Here is a 16376-nt window from a genome sequence, read left to right as displayed (position 1 = left end):
TCTTCTGTTGATACTTTTGAAAGACTATTGTGAGACTGTCCTTCGACATCTGTTTTGAACACACGGCTTGACGGTCCTCGCTTCCGCTCTGTTGTATTGTATATATGAACTTTGATTGGCTTACTCCTATCATTTGAATGATACTATTATTCTATCATATATTTTCTACTAACTGCTAGCCTACGTGTTGTGTTTGTATTGTTGTGATTAGTTCTTATTGCAACACAGGGGTTTGTTTGGGGGGCCCAGAGGAAAGCAGAGCAAGACGTCTGGCACCTGCTGGGCTGCAGGAGTTGCCAGAAGGAAGCGTACAAGACACAATCCAACCACCTTCGGGACTCCACAATGAATTTGTGTAGGGTTTCCTCCTTAGCCTTTTCTTCTGACGATGTCCTGCTTAGTTGGTCTCTTAAGATGCTACTGGAAGAAAAAAATTTTTTTATTTTGTTTCGACTACGCCAGACCAACACGGCTACCTACCTGTAAGGCAGAGGTGGTTTAGCACCTGAGTTTTCTTTCTCCTAGATGGGCTCCCTTCCCAGGTTGACGATCCCCATGCAGAAACCACCTTCTTGACCGTTGGACCTACTATTGGTCTCGCCCGCTCAAATCTGCCGGAGCCTGCCTTCCTTCGCATGCAGGGGAAATCAAAACAAGTTGTCAAACAAGGCTTTGTATACCTTGAACCTAGCCCGGTGGCAAATCGGCAAACAGTACAGATCTCTGAGTCCAGGTGTTATATGCTGACAAGGCCTCACTTCTGTCAGCAATTGTGCTGCAGCATTATGCACTACTCGCAGCTTTTGTAGCAATTTTTTTATTTTTATTTTTTACTCTTTAAGCTGCCACGGGACCATTTGGGGTGCCTGGCCCATGCCAAGCTCTTTGCACTCCTAGCTTAGCCTTGTTCACCAGGATCTCCACTTGCATCATCATCATCATCATCATCATCACCATCACCATCATCATCATATTTTTACCCCACCCATCTGGCTGGGTTTTCCCAGCCACTCTGGGCAGCTTCCAACCGAATATTAAAAGCACGATAAACATTAAAAACCTCCCGAAACAGGGCTGCCTTTAGATGTCATCTAAAAGTCAGATAGTTGTTTATTTCCTGTACATCTGGTGGGTGGGTGTACCACAGGGCGGGCGCCACTACCGAGAAGGCCCTCTGCCTGGTTTGCTGTAACCTCACTTCTCACAGGGAGGGAACCGCCAGAAGGCCCTCGGTGCTGGACCTCAGTTTCTGGGCTGGACGATGCGGGTGGAGACGCTCCTTCAGGTATACAGGACCATTTAGGGCTTTAAATGTCACCACCAACACTTTGAAATGTGCTTAGAAACGTACTGGGATGGAGCATGGAAAAAGGTGTGCATAGCTCTGACTTTTTCATGGTTGGAACGAAACCCGCTTCATCAACTGCCCTGCTGGCTCTTCACTCTGGCCCTGCTGGCACCCGGCCCTCGGGCGGTTCCACACAAAGGGATGTGGCCCTCAGAATGAAAATCGTTCTGGCACCTGGTTGTTTTTGGTGCTCAAAAGTGTTTTAGGCATGCTTGGGGTGGCCAGCGAGCGATGTGCACTTCTGACGTCTTTTTTTTTCTACCCCGCGGCAGAAACCAACGGTGATGTTTGGAAGGAAGTTCCGGCCATGTCCTCCAGCTGCAGCAGCAGCAGTAACAACAGCGGTGACTGGGGCTGGGACCCTCCCAGTGACCTCTCCACCCCCTCGACGCCGTCTCCACCGCTGTCCACGGAGGCTCCCGCCAGCTTCCTTCCCTCGCTGCAGTCGGAGCTGGAGGAGACCGAGGCGACCCACTTCCTGTTTGGTGACCCCATCCCCAGGAAGAGGAAGGTGAGAGAGTGGGGGCAAGGGTGGCATCTTGGGAAAGAATCGTAGAGTTGGAAGGGACCCCAAGGGTCATCCAATCCAGCCCCCTGCAATGAAGGAATCTCAGCTAAGGAATTCCTGACAGGTGGTCACCCAAGGAAGGAGAGTCCACAACCTCCCGAGGGCGACTGTTCCACTACTGAACATCTCTTACTGTCGGGCTTGTTGAGCTCAACCCCCAATGGAAAATAATATGCCTTTAATCTGTGATTCTACAAGTCTCTGATTGTGGCTGCTTGATAGCCTTTTAGCCCAAACCTTCCAGGGCTAAACAGGTTTCTAGTCCCCAGGATAAGCGTTGAGACTCCGAGGTGGGCCTGAAAATGGTCCTTTCTCCTGTTTCTTACAGAACTCCACCAAGGTGATGTTCAAGTGCTTGTGGAAGAACTGTGGGAAGGTGCTGAGCAGTTCCTCTGGGATGCAGAAACACATCAGGACCATCCATCTGGGGTAGGTTTGGGCCTGGTGGGCCCGTTCAGTTGCTGGCACCATGGGCAGGTTGGGTTTGGAGTGGGGAGAAATGTTTACACATTTGCACGCTTAAAACCCATTTTTGAAAGCGCGAAGATGAAGAGGGAAAAGAGTTATGTGTGTAGGACTCGTGTACAGTGGTACCTCTACTTACGAATTTAATGCGTTCCGAACACACATTTGTAAGTCGAAAAAATTTGTAAGTCGAATCCCATAGGAATGCATTGGGAGAAAAAATTCGTAAGTAGAAGCAACCCTATCTAAAAATTTGTAAGTAGAAAAAATCCTATCTAAACCGCATCCAAGATGGCGGACGGAGCTCCATTCGTAAGTAGAAACATTCGTAAGTAGAGGTACCACTGTATTTGCAACCAGTAACGCATAATCTGTAGAAGCAACTAGAGAATAAGTGCAGAGGCACCGACTGATGGCAGGAGGGAGGGAGCTAAGTATTGGAGGGCTTCAGGCACATGGAAGAGCCAAATTTTGTGGCAGGACACATAGGCTTTGCATAGGGTTCAGCCCCAGCCTCAACCGCTGCTACATAGATTTCAAGCTCCCGTGTTCTTGTGGAAGCCACTAGGCTAGATTACTGTGATGTGCTATACATTGGGGCTGCCCTTGAAGACTGTTGGGAAACTGCAGTTATTACAGTGTGGCTCCTGGATTATTAACTGTGTTATGCCAGCTGTGCTGGCTCTAAGTCTGTTTTTTGGGCCCAATTCAGAGCTCTGGCTTTGACCTATAAAGCCTTTCGTGGTTTGGGGACCAGGATATTTCATGGCTTAGAACAGTGGTTCTCAAAGGGCAATAAAATAAATAATTACACATTTCAGTGTCTTATAGTATAGTTGTTGTTTTTTTGCTGAATAGGGTTAAATATATTTTATAAATGAGAGTGAGAACATCGAAAGATACCGAGGACAATCCTAGTTGTGTTTTCCAATGTATGTATCAATAAAAAAAATCAAGCAAGCAATAAAAACAGTGTGGTGCAAATTTTTATTGTGAAAGTGCTGCCCACAGGGGAAAAAGTTTGAGAACTACTGGCTTTGCAGTCTCAGTTAAAGGTGACAAGACAGCTGAGCTGGGCATTAGGAAATGTCATTTTTGGGGGCCAGTTTTTTGTTTTTTTGCAAATTTCTTCAGTGAGGGATTCTTAAAAAATACGTTTTTGGGTGTGAGGAACTCAAATCTATTTTTGTGATTGGACAACATTTAGCTGGGTAAGTCTACGTTTGATGAAGAAGCACAGGAGCTGTTTTCGGAAAGAATTTTAATTTCACCTTCTGAAAAGGTTAGGTTAATGATAAATAAAGTGCTTGGCAATCCTTTTGAATAATTTCTATGCAATTTTACTCACCAAACAAAAACTTAATTGTATTAATTTAACCAAAATATATTTCAAATTCCCCAGTCACGTTATAACTTCTTAGCACCCCTCATCTTTTGAATTTGAAAAAAAGCTGAAAAATTCTTGGCGTATCGGGAACCTTCAGGTAGTGATGATCGGAGAGCCTTTGGCAACCTGGCACCCTCCAGATTTTTTGGACCACAAGTCCCACCAGCCTGTGCTGGATGGGCTGGTGGGATTTGTGGTGCCAGACATCTGGAGGGCACTGGGTTGCTGAAGGCTATGATCGCAGAAGGGAGACGCCATCAGCACCCATCAGTAGAATTATTCCATTGAGCTTTTTTATTATTATTATTCTGGCCCTGCCTCGTGTGCAATCTTTCTTCACCCCTAATTCCAATGGCTGCTGATAGGCCCCCCTCCATTTTTATTTTTCTTCCACCAGAAGGAAAGCTGACCTGGATCAGAGCGACGGGGAGGAAGACTTCTACTACACGGAGCTGGACGTCAACATGGACTCCTTGACGGACGGCCTGTCCAGCCTGACGCCCGTCTCCCCCACCTCCTCCGTGCCCCCGGCCTTTCCCGCCCTGGAGGAGGTGCAGCCAGCGTCAGGGGTTCCTTCGTTCAGTCCGGACATTTCCGCGGCGCCTCAACTGAGCCAGCCGACGCACATGGCTATCCTCAGCCAATCGGCCCCCACGAGTGTCTGCCACATCCAGGCCGACCATGCGTACCAGGTGGGCTCTCCGGATTGGAGCGCTGGCTGGAGCTTGGGGCAAGGGCGAGGAACCTTTTTCAGCTTGAGGGGGCCGCATCACCTCATGCGCAACCTTCCGGGGGCCGCTTGCCCAGAGGCAAAACGGGACAGAGCAATGAATAGGACTCTTACCGTTGCACCATAGATCATTATGTTCCAGCTATGCAAAAGTCAGAGGCTTCTACGCGTAAAACATCTCTCTATCTTGCTTCCAGGCAAGCATTATTATTTATTACACCTGTATCCCACCTTTGCTCAAGGCGGCCTGCATACTCTTCTTGCGTTTTATCCTCAAAACAAAAGCCCTGTGAGGTAGGCTAGGCTGGGAGTGAGTGAATGGCCCAGGGCCACCCAGCAAGCTTCACGGCTGAGCGGGGATTCGAACCCCAACCTCCTAGGGTCCTATCCCAGCACTCTTAACCACTACGCTGCCACCACTGGCTGTCAAGGATGTATTCCAACCGTGCAAAAGTACTCGAACAGTGGCCCCTGGGTAGGGGAAAGGGCTGCAGAGAGAAACCGGGGGTGGGGGACAGCATTTGGCCCACCCAGGCCGGACGTGTCCCACCCCTGGTTTAGTGAGGGTTGGCTATGAATTGCTGGGAGAAATGCTCACCGCATAAGGATGGCTCAGGAGCCCCAATACGGGGCAGAACCTGGTTTTCCTGTGTCCCCCAACCCTCAAAAATTGGTGACCTGCTGGTTTCTTAAAAACAAAACAAGAAATGCCACTTTGCTTTGATTTCCAGGCAACGGGTCCTGCTGGCGTGCTGGCTGATCTGAAAGTGCCACCCACTGGAATGGAAATCAGCATATCATGGCAGCAGCCAACATTTTTCCCACCTCTGCCCCCTGTCCTTTTTAAAAGCCCCCCGGTAAGTAACCCAGAGGGCCACGCTCGTCTCCTCCCCTCCCCTCCGCCAGTGTGGTGCAGCGGTTAGAGTGTTGTACTATAACCTGGGAGACCAGGGTTCAAATCCCCTACTTAGCCACGAAGCTCTCACTGGCCATTGTTACCTTGGGCCAGCCGCCGTCTCTCAGCCTAACCTACCTTTTAGGGTGGTCGTCGCGATGGGCTGGGGGAAACGGTGTACACCGCTTTAAACTCCTTAGAAGAACAGGTGGTATTTGAAGGTAATAAATATACAGTGTTGCCTCGCTAGACGAATTTAATTCGTTCCACGGGTCTTTTCTTATAACGAAAAATTCGTCTAGCGAATCCCATAGAATTTTGAATTTTTGAATTGAATTTTTTTTTGAAATTTTTTTTGCCCATAGGAACGCATTAATTGAATTTCAATGCATTCCTATGGGAAACCGCGATTCGCTAGACGAATTTTTCATAAAACGAATTCATCTAGCGAGGCAACCTCCGCTCGAAAAACCCTTTTGTTAAGCGGAAAATTCGTTAAGCAGGGCATTCGTTAAGCGAGGCAACACTGTAAATGGACAGCTATCTGTCCTGGATGCTGCTAAGATTCCTGCACGGCAGGGGGTTGGACTAGGTGACCCTCGGGTGCCCTTCCAACCCCACAATTATTTGAAATAAATAAATGCGGCTGCTGGCTACAGGGATCCATTGGTGTAGTCACTGGCCATCATTGCCTCTAATTAAGATGCCTCTCGTTGGTTGGTTGGTTGGTTGGTTGGTAGGTGGGTGCGTCTTTGGCGGCAAAAGATGTAGCTGTCCCATGTTGGTCATAAGACGAGCGCTGCAGGATGAGGCCAATGGCCCATCTAATCCAGCATCCTCTTCTCACAGTGGCCGACCACAGGCCTGTGGGAAAGCTGCAAGCAGGATTCGAACACAGAAGCCCTCTCCTCCCCCCTGTGGTTTCCTGCAAATGGTATTCGGAAGCATTGCTGTGTCTGACTCTGGAGGCAGAGCATAGCTACCATGCTTAGCAGCCTTTGATAGCCATCTCCTCCCCTGCTGCTGTTTCCCCCCTCCCCCAGGGCCCAGTGTTGTATCGCTGCTGCTCTGATTGCTGCACACTTAGGGCACGATGCAATATTTTTTTCTCCTCCCCCCCCCCCAGGGCTGCCTAACCCCTATCCGGCCTGCTGACGTAGGAGAAAAGCGCCCACAGGTCCCTCCTGTGCCCGCTGCCAAGGGGCACCCACCAGTGCCCTCTTCCATGCCAAAGCCTGCCACGGGCACAAGGTGAGTTGGCCATCCGCGTGAATCGCCCCCATCCGCGATTTGGTGTCTCTGTTCTGAAAATAGAACGGAAATTTGCATCTCTCCCCCCTAGCCTCTTAAAAGGTTTTGGTTTCCACACTAGTCTGCCTGAAACTCATGTTAAAATCTAGGGTGGAGGTGCATTTAAGGGGAAAGGAGTTGTTACTTGCATACTGTACATAGAATCTTGCATGTGTGCCACCAGAGTAGAATGAGCACCATTTGACACTTGAGGTGCTTCCAGAGAGAGAGAAAGTTGAGCAATGCCCAATTGAGGTCTGTTCAGCTTTAAGCTGCCCGTGAAATAGCAACTCTCCTTCCAGACTTGCAGGACCCACATAAGCTCCACCTTTTCCTATCCCCAAATGTGCTGGTGATGGTGGGGTGCTGATTGGGGCTATGGGGTGGGAGGAAAGGGTTAAATACTTCTGGACACCCACCCACCCACCCCAACCTCTCTCACTCCATCCTGCGCTTGTGACCACGGACCCTGTGATGCAGTTTGGGTGTGTGTGAAAAGAAACCTGCAATAAAAGCAGCGCTGTTTGGAAAGTGAAGGGTTAAAGGGATGGAGTCGATTCCTAGAGAGAGCAAACAGGCCACTTGCCATCTTCAGCTGGCGAAAGTGCTCAGCTGTTCCATTATGTGTTTTTTAAACTAGAGAGAGTCGCGCGGGGGGGGGGGGGAGGGTCTGATTTTCTGCATTCTGGAGAAAACCAGAAGGCAAAACAGGAGAGGAGCATGCTTCGCCTGCAAGGTCATGCAGATGTCCTGTAAAAGAAAACTTAAAAAGTGAAGAAAGCCAGTCTATTCCACTGTAGATGTCCCTTTTAGAAGCAGCCTTGAATGCTTTTTGGTTTTGCTTCTTGGATAGATAGATCTATAAGGGCTACATTTCACCTTGGCCAAACAGAAGCACATTCCCTTCTCTGTTACGTCCCGCCATCTCTCTCTCTCTGCTTGCCCTGGAATGGAGAGGTATTGGGTATGCACAGGCCAGCCAATCTGTCCATCTCGCTCCAACGGTCTCGGTCCTGTATACTTGAAGGAGCGTCTCCACCCCCATCGTTCAGCCCGGACACTGAGGTCCAGGTCCGAGGGCCTTCTGGCAGTTCTCTCACTGCAAGAAACGAGGTTACAGGTAACCAGGCAGAGGGCCTTCTCGGTAGTGGCACCCACCCTGTGGAACACCCTCCCAACAGATGTCAAGGGAATAAACAACTTATCTGACTTTTAGAAGACATCTGAAGGCAGCCCTGTTTAGGGAAGTTTTTAATGTTTGAAGTTTTATTCTTTTTTTTTAATGTTCTCTTGAAAGCTGCCCAGTGTGGTTGGGGAAACCCAGTCAGATGGGTGTAGTATTAAGCATGCAGCAAGCAGGAGCTACCCAGGTTCTTGGAGTGCGACCTTCCTGCATCACTTGCTAACCGATCCTTCCTCTAAGCTGAAGATGCCTGGGGTTGACCCTGGGGTCTTCTGCCTTAGAGAAGTGGGCATTTTGCCACCGAGGCCCGCCCTCTCCTGCTTCCCGCCCTCTGAACCGGTGGCCGTTCGACTTGTCTGCGCAGGCAGGTCCCCCTCTTGCCCTCTCTCTCAACGGCCTTTTCTGCTCTGCCTCTTTCCAGGAAGCCTCGCGGCGAGGCCAAGAAGTGCCGCAAGGTGTACGGGATGGAGAACCGCAGCATGTGGTGCACGGCCTGTCGCTGGAAGAAGGCCTGCCAGCGGTTTGTCGACTGAGCCGAGTCTCCCTGCAGCCCAGCTCCGGGGAGGCCGCCCGCCCGGGCTCCCCCCCTCCTCGTCGCGCGATTTGCACTTCTGTGCCTTCCAGCCTGGTCGTCCGTCCGCCCCCTTCCTGGCAGCACCTCCCTCTCCCCCACCCTGCCCCCACCCAAGGTGGGGACTCCCATCTGTGCCTTGGCTCAGGAAAAAGGAGAGAGTCTGCCGCGGACGGTGGCATTGTAGCTTTGCAAGGAGGAAGGAAGGTGAACCTCTGCCTTTCCCAAGCTGTGCACGGCCCAGGCAGGCCCTCTCGACGCCCACAATAGGAACACTCTGGTGCTCTTTTATCCTAACCTTTTTTTTAAAAAAAGACCTGCCACCAACCTTTCTCGGCCCAATGGCAGCTTTTTCCACATCCACACATGTGAAGATCGAGCCTTTTTTGGGGGGTGTGTGTTTTCTGTTTGAAATAAGCTATTTCTTTTCCTTCTCCCCATATCCTTACCTCCTCTCCTTCTCGTAGCCTTAAGGTCAGGGGTGGGGAGCCTGTAGCCTTCCAGAAGATGCTCAACTGCAGCTCCCAGCAACCCTGGCCGTTGGCCACGCTGGCTGGGGCTGATGGGAGTTGGAGTCCAGCAACCCTTGGAGAGGGCCCCCCACCCCTGCTCTCTAGGGTCTGAGGCGAGGGGGGCAGCCAGCAGTGCCCTGTGAGAAGGCTGCCGAACCCAAAGAGCCAATTCAAGGCAGGCCGAGCCAATGGTTGCTCTTCCTGCCTTCAGTGGAAAGGAGAGCAAGTTTTTATCCCATGGCTAACAGAGAACACAGACTTTTGCACCTGGGCTTTCCTCCTCTTCTCCTCCTGCATTTTCTTTTTCATTATTTTGCTTTGGTCTGCTTAACAAATGGTGAATCAGGCATTAGACAGAAAGGAAAATGCCCAGACCCAGCCCTTCAGCTGTTTTCACATATTGGTTGCAACACAATTTTCAGAAACACAAAGGTGTTTTTTTGTTTGTTTTTGTATAGATTTTGAAGGTAACGAGTCTAATCTAGGACTCTGATGCAGTTTTTTTTTGGGGGGGGGGCCGAATCTGTAGGGTGTCCTTGGAGCCTGAGAAGTTTTATCTCCCCGTCTTCATTCACTACCTGCCTTCTCTCTTCCACCTCCACCTTCCAAGGCACGGAGAAGAAGGCTGCATTATAGGAAACGTCCAGACTTTTGCAACCTGGCTTAAGAATGGTCCCATGGTGGGTTTGAATACCTTGGTCTCTTGCAAGAAATAAGCTATCCACGGGAAAGGCAACCTGCTCTTTTCCCCCCACAAGAGCCGGAATGAATTGCAAGTTGCTCTGACCACACAAAAGAACACTTCAACTTCCGTATGTGCAATCCCAGACTTTCTCGAATTTTGTGTGTGCTGGCAGGAAATCAGGAAATGGATCTGCGGCAGGTTTTGACTTGGGTGCCAGATGTGGGTGGCAAAGTTGAAATCTCAGTGACAAGACTCGCAACTCCCTCCCACCCGACAATTCTGGCTCGAATTTTAATTTTGGAATCAGGATTTTCTGAGTTTCGTATTTGGAGGAACCTTGCCAAATGTCGAACATTGAGGTTTCATTTAGGTCTGTTTTTTCCATCTCCCTTCCACCTTCTTCTGAACTGCTTATTTTGGGGGGAGTAATTGCCATTTTGTAGCTGTTCTTGGGGTGGGGTGGGGTCCGAACCAAGCAGTGGTGAGCTTGCTTGCACTTAAATGCACCAGATGCCAGAATGATGTGCTTTAAATGTAATTAGTCCATTGCACCTGTGTCATTGGACACACTGCAAAGGCATAACCTTTCTGGAGAACTCTACGCAACCTTCCCAGCCAACCACCTCATGCCTTGGGGTCTCCCTTTCATTTGGGGTGGGGAGGGGTCGCTCTTGTGCAGTGGGAGAGTCTACATTGCAGCTGTTTCCTAAACCTTTTTTTTTTAATTTGGGAAAGTGAACATTGATTCCCCATTCCCCTCAAGTATCGCACCTGTGAAACATGTTGGTATTCTTACTCAAATTTCACCCATCTCCATAAATATTTAGCTAGGCTGTTAGAATTTTTTCCTTTTTTTGTTTTAGGAGCCAGGTCTTTATAACCAAACTAATCCCGTTAAGGTTTTAAATTTTTCGCCCTTTGTTTTTTTTTATATTTTCGTGCCACACTTCAACCCCTTAGATGTTTCTTGTAGTAGCTAAAATGGCTACTTGTCTGAAAGACAGACTTTGTAAAGTTTGGTAGCTATTAATGGGAATCCATGGTCCTCAGATAAAATCTGCTTTTAGCCAAAATGTACCCAGAGGGAACCGCGCTGAAACGATAAGCAGCGGCAGGAGTGTGTTTCCATTCTTGCACCGCTGCCTTATTTCAGCGGCATTTGCACATGTCTTGCACATTTCCAAGGTGCCTGCGCCTATCATCCTCATGCTTTGAAAATGAGGGTGATCAGCTTTGGGAACCAGACTGCCGGGAAATGCCTCATTGGATCGCCACTCTTTGCACTATACCAAACTGCACAAGGATTTGAGGGTTTTTTTTGGGGGGGGTATGATGTTCTTTAAGAAATCGAATGGTAGCAAAGTTTGCATTTTTAAGGCCCACCTCCCCGTAATACACAAGGTGAACGTTAGGTGGTTGGGGAGGTTTATCCTGTTAACTTTGGAAAAGTATGGCTTCCATTTTTGTAGAGGGAATGAACCTCGCTCCCCACCTGCAGCTTTCTCTCTCCCTCTCACTTTAAGCAAAACTGCACTGGCTGGTGAGAGAGGTAGTTCTTCTCTCTCCCTGCCGCCCCCGCCCCCCCATTTTTTAAAAAAGCTTTGCTGTGCAGTCTCTTGCCTGCAGTGGAATGGACAAAGTCCTCCCGGGTTGTTAACGTTGGAAGATAATCAGCCCTTTTCCCATCGCCCCTATTCAAAGTGGCCTTTTGGAGACGAAGGCTGCAGTCCTTTGTGTGCTTACATAGCAGGACGCCCTCTTGCGGGACCTGCTTCTGAGTAAGCAGTCAGATTGTGCTGCATGGCAAGCATGTGTGTGTGTGTGCGCAGAGGGAGCTTTATTTTATATATAAATATATATATATAAAAGCAGCTTTGGAATCTGTTAAAAAATTCAGATTATTTTATTGTATGAAATCTCGGGTGCCACACCTTAGAGAGATTAGGGCAGCAGCTCTCCATTGAATGTAGACTTACTCCTGAGTAAGCGTGGGCAGGATTGTGCTCCAAGGGTCTGGAGCTTGCTTGTAAGCACTTGCATGTGAACCCAACTGAAGTGAATGGGACTTACCTCTGAGTAAACGTGGTTAGAACATGAGACCAACCCTAGATGTTCAAGAGAGGCACATGGAACAACAGACTGTACCGTTTCAAGAGTATAAATTGGGGGTGTTGCTGGTACCTCTCCAATATTCATGCACAGTTTTAAAAGCATGGCAGAGTAAATGCGAAGTTGGAATCTTTCTCGCATGCTTGTTTTGTATATCCAGGGGATTTTCTAACCTGGAACAGCAGCAACTTCCACTGCCTGCAGTAGGAAGCCACTATAAGCGCCAGCAGCAGAAGACTGTGAAAACAATCCTAGTCATAGGAACTTGGCTTGTCAAGGGATGAGCCCCCACCCTTCTCTGTTAAATAGACTGCCACCTTGTGGCTGGAGGTCAAGTGGTACTTTTGCCCCAATGGCACTTGACCTAGAGCAGGCACCCCCAAACTTTGGCCCTCCAGATGTTATGGAGTACAATTCCCATTTTCCCCGACCACTGGTCCTGTTAGCTAGGGATCATGGGAGTTGTAGGCCAAAACATCTGGAGGGCCGCAGTTTAGGGATGCCTGCCCTAGAGCAACCTTTTTCAATACTGAGTCCCCAGATATTGGACTGCAACTCCCCATCATCCCCGCCCTCTGGTCCTGCTAGGTAGGAATGAAGTGACACAAAGGATCTGGTGTATACACCATGCCCTCTAGGTCTCAGAAGCTGTAAAGTGGACTGTGGAATTTGAATCTTTCCAGTAGAATCGAAGCTTTTTAAGTTGGCAACCTTACTCCATTTTCTTCCTCCCCCCCCCCCGCCCACTTACTTAAACCAGCAAGCCTCTGCTTTAACTTCAAATGGCAAAAGAAAATACTAAAAGAATATTGACAGCCTTAGAGGCTATTTTCTTATGTTATTGGGTTAAATCAGTGGTTTCCTTGCACTTGTTCCTCCCACAAGAAACCAATTGAGATGAGGGCTTATCTGCACTTCCTCTCGCCCAGTTGCTCCCCTCCCCCTGAAAACCGCCCTCTAGTGTTCAATTGAGCAAACTGCAATCGGGTTTTCTGCAGATTGCTACGGTATTCGTTGTTTGGAGGAAACGGCTCAGAACTGTGCTTCCTAGGCATTGGAGAAGCGCAAGTGTGGACAAGCCCTGACACAGTTGCATGAAATTTGCATATGATGGTTAATATGTATAGGAGCACAAACATGTTGACTTGCAGATTGGGGGATAGATAGGAGTCACATGGTCAGATGCAAAAGGCTTGGGCCTCCTGGGTTTTAACAGCACCCCTGGTGGGAGGGCTTTTTGTCCTCAGAAATTTCAGCAGAAACAAAACACTTTAAAAACGCAGCCCAGACTCCTCGAGCACTCCATGGGTGTTTGCATTTCAACTGGGATGTTCACAGCTTGAAATCTAACCTTAACTGTGCTAAAATACCATCACTTCTAAATCACCGTAAGCCTTAATAAAGAGAGAGAGAGAGAGAGAAACTCAGGCAAGTAATAAAAAGGGAGGTGGGAGAGATACCTTTCCGCAAGTAAAATTTGCAGTGCCCAGTGGTGATCTCCAGCTAACATGTTGTATCTGTGCAAGGATTTGAACTTGTGCAGTAGATTGCCCTCCTCTACACCCCCTCCCTGCACATGATCCTAAATTTTCTCTGGATGGTTGGTGGTGGGAACCCATAGCATATTTAGGAGAGAGCATTGGGGGGGGGGGAATCTATTGCACTAGTTTAAATCTGTGTGCTGACAGAACAAGTTCCTTAGTTCTACTTTGTATATACCTCCTGTACTGCAGGCAGTTGGAAAAGTCAGTCAAACATGAATTAGGTTCTGCCCTGTGCATACCTTTTGGACATTTTAACATTTGAGTGGGATTATAGCCATTAACTAAATCCTCAAACAAGGGCGATCAGATAAAACAGAATAAAAGGGTCTTGGGAGTAGGTTGGGGAAAATACCAGGCTTTTCATTGGCATCCTATCTGTTAAAAACTCCCTGCAGGTAAAAAGCTAGCACAACATAGAGCAGAGCTGCGTGAGATCCCTTCTCAATATGCTGAATTTCCACTTCCAGGGAGTTGTTTTATGAAGGGTTTGCATTCAACTCTGGTTTCTACAAGCTGCTGCTGCTGCTGCTGCTCGTGTAGGCTAAAAGCCATTTTAATGGCCAGACTGGTCTGGCCCAAGACCGTGCCAGCCAAGAATGCCCTCTGTTCTTACTGGTCAAGAGCTGTTGGGTTAGATTAGGTCCTTAGTGGGGAGACGAGGATGGCTGGTAGTTTCCAAATGGAGATCAACACAGAGCAATGTTCCCCTACCCTCCTTTTTGTGAGGGACTCTGGCTTCTCTGAGGAAAGGTTGCCATTCCGCAACCTCCCTAAACAGTTTCTTTGCCATTAGCAACTGCAAGCAGCAGAGAATACATGCAAGAATTCCCCAGCGTAAAGATGCTTTCAACTTGATTCATATTTATGGCTTTGTCTTTTCTGTACATTGCTTTGAATATCAATCTAGCAAAGCAAAACAACACATTAAAAAAATAGTGGGACAGCTCACTCTTGGCAGGTGCAACAAAATTGGGGTCAAATTGCCGGCTGCGCCTTGCATCAGTGGAATGTGGAACATGCCTGTTGGTTCTGGGAATCATCCCTGGCAGGACTAGACGGTCTGTAAATGAGGATTGGACAGTGTGTCAACTTGATCATAATCTCAGATCAGAGGCGGCCGGGTTCAGAAGCAGTTTGTGGGCGTTAGGCATTATTGCTGTATTCTGCTTTTCCGAGAATGGTCGGAGGTGAGAAACTGATTTTGCCACAGTATCCCAAACCCTCCTTGGAGGTTGCAAGGCTCTGAGATTAAATTGGCACTTCCTTTTTGTAGCTGGGGCACCTGCAGTTAGGGAGAGCGTGTAGTTTTGACATTGAATGTATCTTCCCCATGTTTTGATGACTATTTTTTTTTAGGGCCACAGGCAGACAAATCCTGTTCTAGATCAAGAATGATCTCCCACCTGTGAGACACAACTCAGCTGGGAGAGCTATTAGCCAAACACAAACACACACTTCTTTTGTGTGTGTGTATAAAAATAGCAAGCGAAAACATTCCTAAGTGCTGCCACAGCAAGAAATGTATTTTGAAAAGCTTTTTTTTAAACAAAAAACAAAAACAAACCAAGAGAAGAGGAAGAAACCAAACTAGGATTTTTGTTTTGCTATGGTTGGAAGGATATTTACACAGCCCAGAATGCGACAAACAGTTCTCTTCTTTCCCTGCAAGCCCCCCCCCCCTTTAAAGGAACCTTTTCTTTCAGGATGTTACAAGTGTGGAGGTGGCGCTTCTTGTACTGACTGTGTGTTTGCGTGTATGTCTGTATGTGTGTGCTGTGCTGTGCTCAGGTGACCTTTGGTATCGGAGGAAGCGTGCCAATCAAATTGAGACTTTTATCAGATATTCAGAGGGGGAAAAAAGTTGTGTTTTTTTCAAGAAAATGCTTGTGTCTTGGTCTTTCTGGGTTTCAGTGTTATTTGTTGCATTTATAGTCTGCCTTTTTTCTCCAGGGAGCTCAAGGTGATGTATATGGTTTTCTCCCCTTCTTCGTTTAATCCCAACAACAAACCTGCGAGAGGCAGCAATTGGCCCAAGATCACCCAGTGAGCTCTAGACCCTATTCCAACAGTCCAACCACTAAACCACACTGACCCTTTTGAAGTGGGAGACAACGGGGGGGGGGCTCTTGGATGTAGATCACTTTCAAAAGTGTTTGTTCAGACCCAGCGACTTCTGCATCATCTTAGCAGCAGTATTGAGGAGGCATCGATAGCTATCTAATGGGAAAAGAATGGAGTCAGCCTCCAGGTTGACTCTGTAATGGGTGCTGCCTTCTTAAGGGTGGAGTGCTTTGTTTATTCCCAGGTGGACATAGGCTAGACCAGGCATAGGCAACCTTGGCTCTCCAGATGTTTTTGGAACTACAACTCCCATGATCCCTGACCACTGGCCCTGTTAGCTAGGGATCATGGGAGTTGTAGTTCCAAAACATCTGGAGAGCCAAGGTTGCCTATGCCTGGGCTAGACATACCAATTCATTTAATTTCAACACGAAGTTGCTATTATTCATTAAAATCCTGCACTCTTCATCCAAAGACCACAGGGTAAAGGACCCCTGGACAGTTAAGTCCAGTCAAAGGTGGACTTTCAGACCGAGGGAGCCGGCATTTGTCCACAGACAGCTTTCTGGGTCATGTGGCCAGCAGAATTAAACTCCTAGCACAACGGAACACTGTGATGGGAACCAGAGTGCACGGAAATGTTTACCTTCCTGCCACAGCGGTACCTATTTATCTACTTGCACTAGTGTGCATTCGAACTTCAAGGTTGGCAGGAGCTGGGACAGAGCAATGGGAGCTCACTCCGTCGTGGGAATTAAAACTGCCGATTGGCAAGCCTAAGTTGCTCAGTGGTTTAGACCACAGCGCCACTTGCGTCCCTTCATAACAATATGTAGCATAGTAACAAACAATGCACACACCCCCATGCATAGTTTTAAAAGGCCATGGATCGTTTAATTAGGAAAAGGCCTGGGAGGAGGAGAATGATTTTGCCAAGAGCCTCAAGTTATGTAACAAAGGTGCCTGGTGAGCCTCCCTGGGAAGAGCATTCCATAAATGGGGAGCTACAGAAAAGGCCCGTTCTCTTG

At 48.3% G+C, this 16376-nt stretch overlaps 1 protein-coding gene across 2 annotated transcripts in view; it reads left to right on the top strand.

Annotated features, from left to right (window-relative positions):
* The window catches only part of SLC2A4RG (SLC2A4 regulator), a 48496-nt gene extending 33650 nt beyond the window's left edge, over positions 1-14846 (top strand). The window contains exons 4-9 of one of the 2 annotated variants that reach the window (XM_035122367.2): positions 1621-1859; positions 2245-2345; positions 4166-4460; positions 5230-5355; positions 6520-6644; positions 8288-14846. In XM_035122367.2, coding sequence (XP_034978258.1) covers positions 1621-1859; positions 2245-2345; positions 4166-4460; positions 5230-5355; positions 6520-6644; positions 8288-8399 — 998 coding nt within the window. In that variant the 3' untranslated portion in view covers positions 8400-14846. The remainder of the gene's footprint in view (positions 1-1620; positions 1860-2244; positions 2346-4165; positions 4461-5229; positions 5356-6519; positions 6645-8287) is intronic. The other variant, XM_035122368.2, reaches the window with a different exon arrangement.
* The last annotated feature ends 1530 nt before the right edge of the window (positions 14847-16376 follow it).

Source organism: Zootoca vivipara, chromosome 7 (genome assembly GCF_963506605.1).
Source record: "Zootoca vivipara chromosome 7, rZooViv1.1, whole genome shotgun sequence".
Taxonomy (NCBI): Eukaryota; Metazoa; Chordata; class Lepidosauria; order Squamata; family Lacertidae; genus Zootoca; species Zootoca vivipara.
Note: the sequence above shows the minus strand (reverse complement) of the source record. Positions and strands in the feature narration are given on the sequence as shown.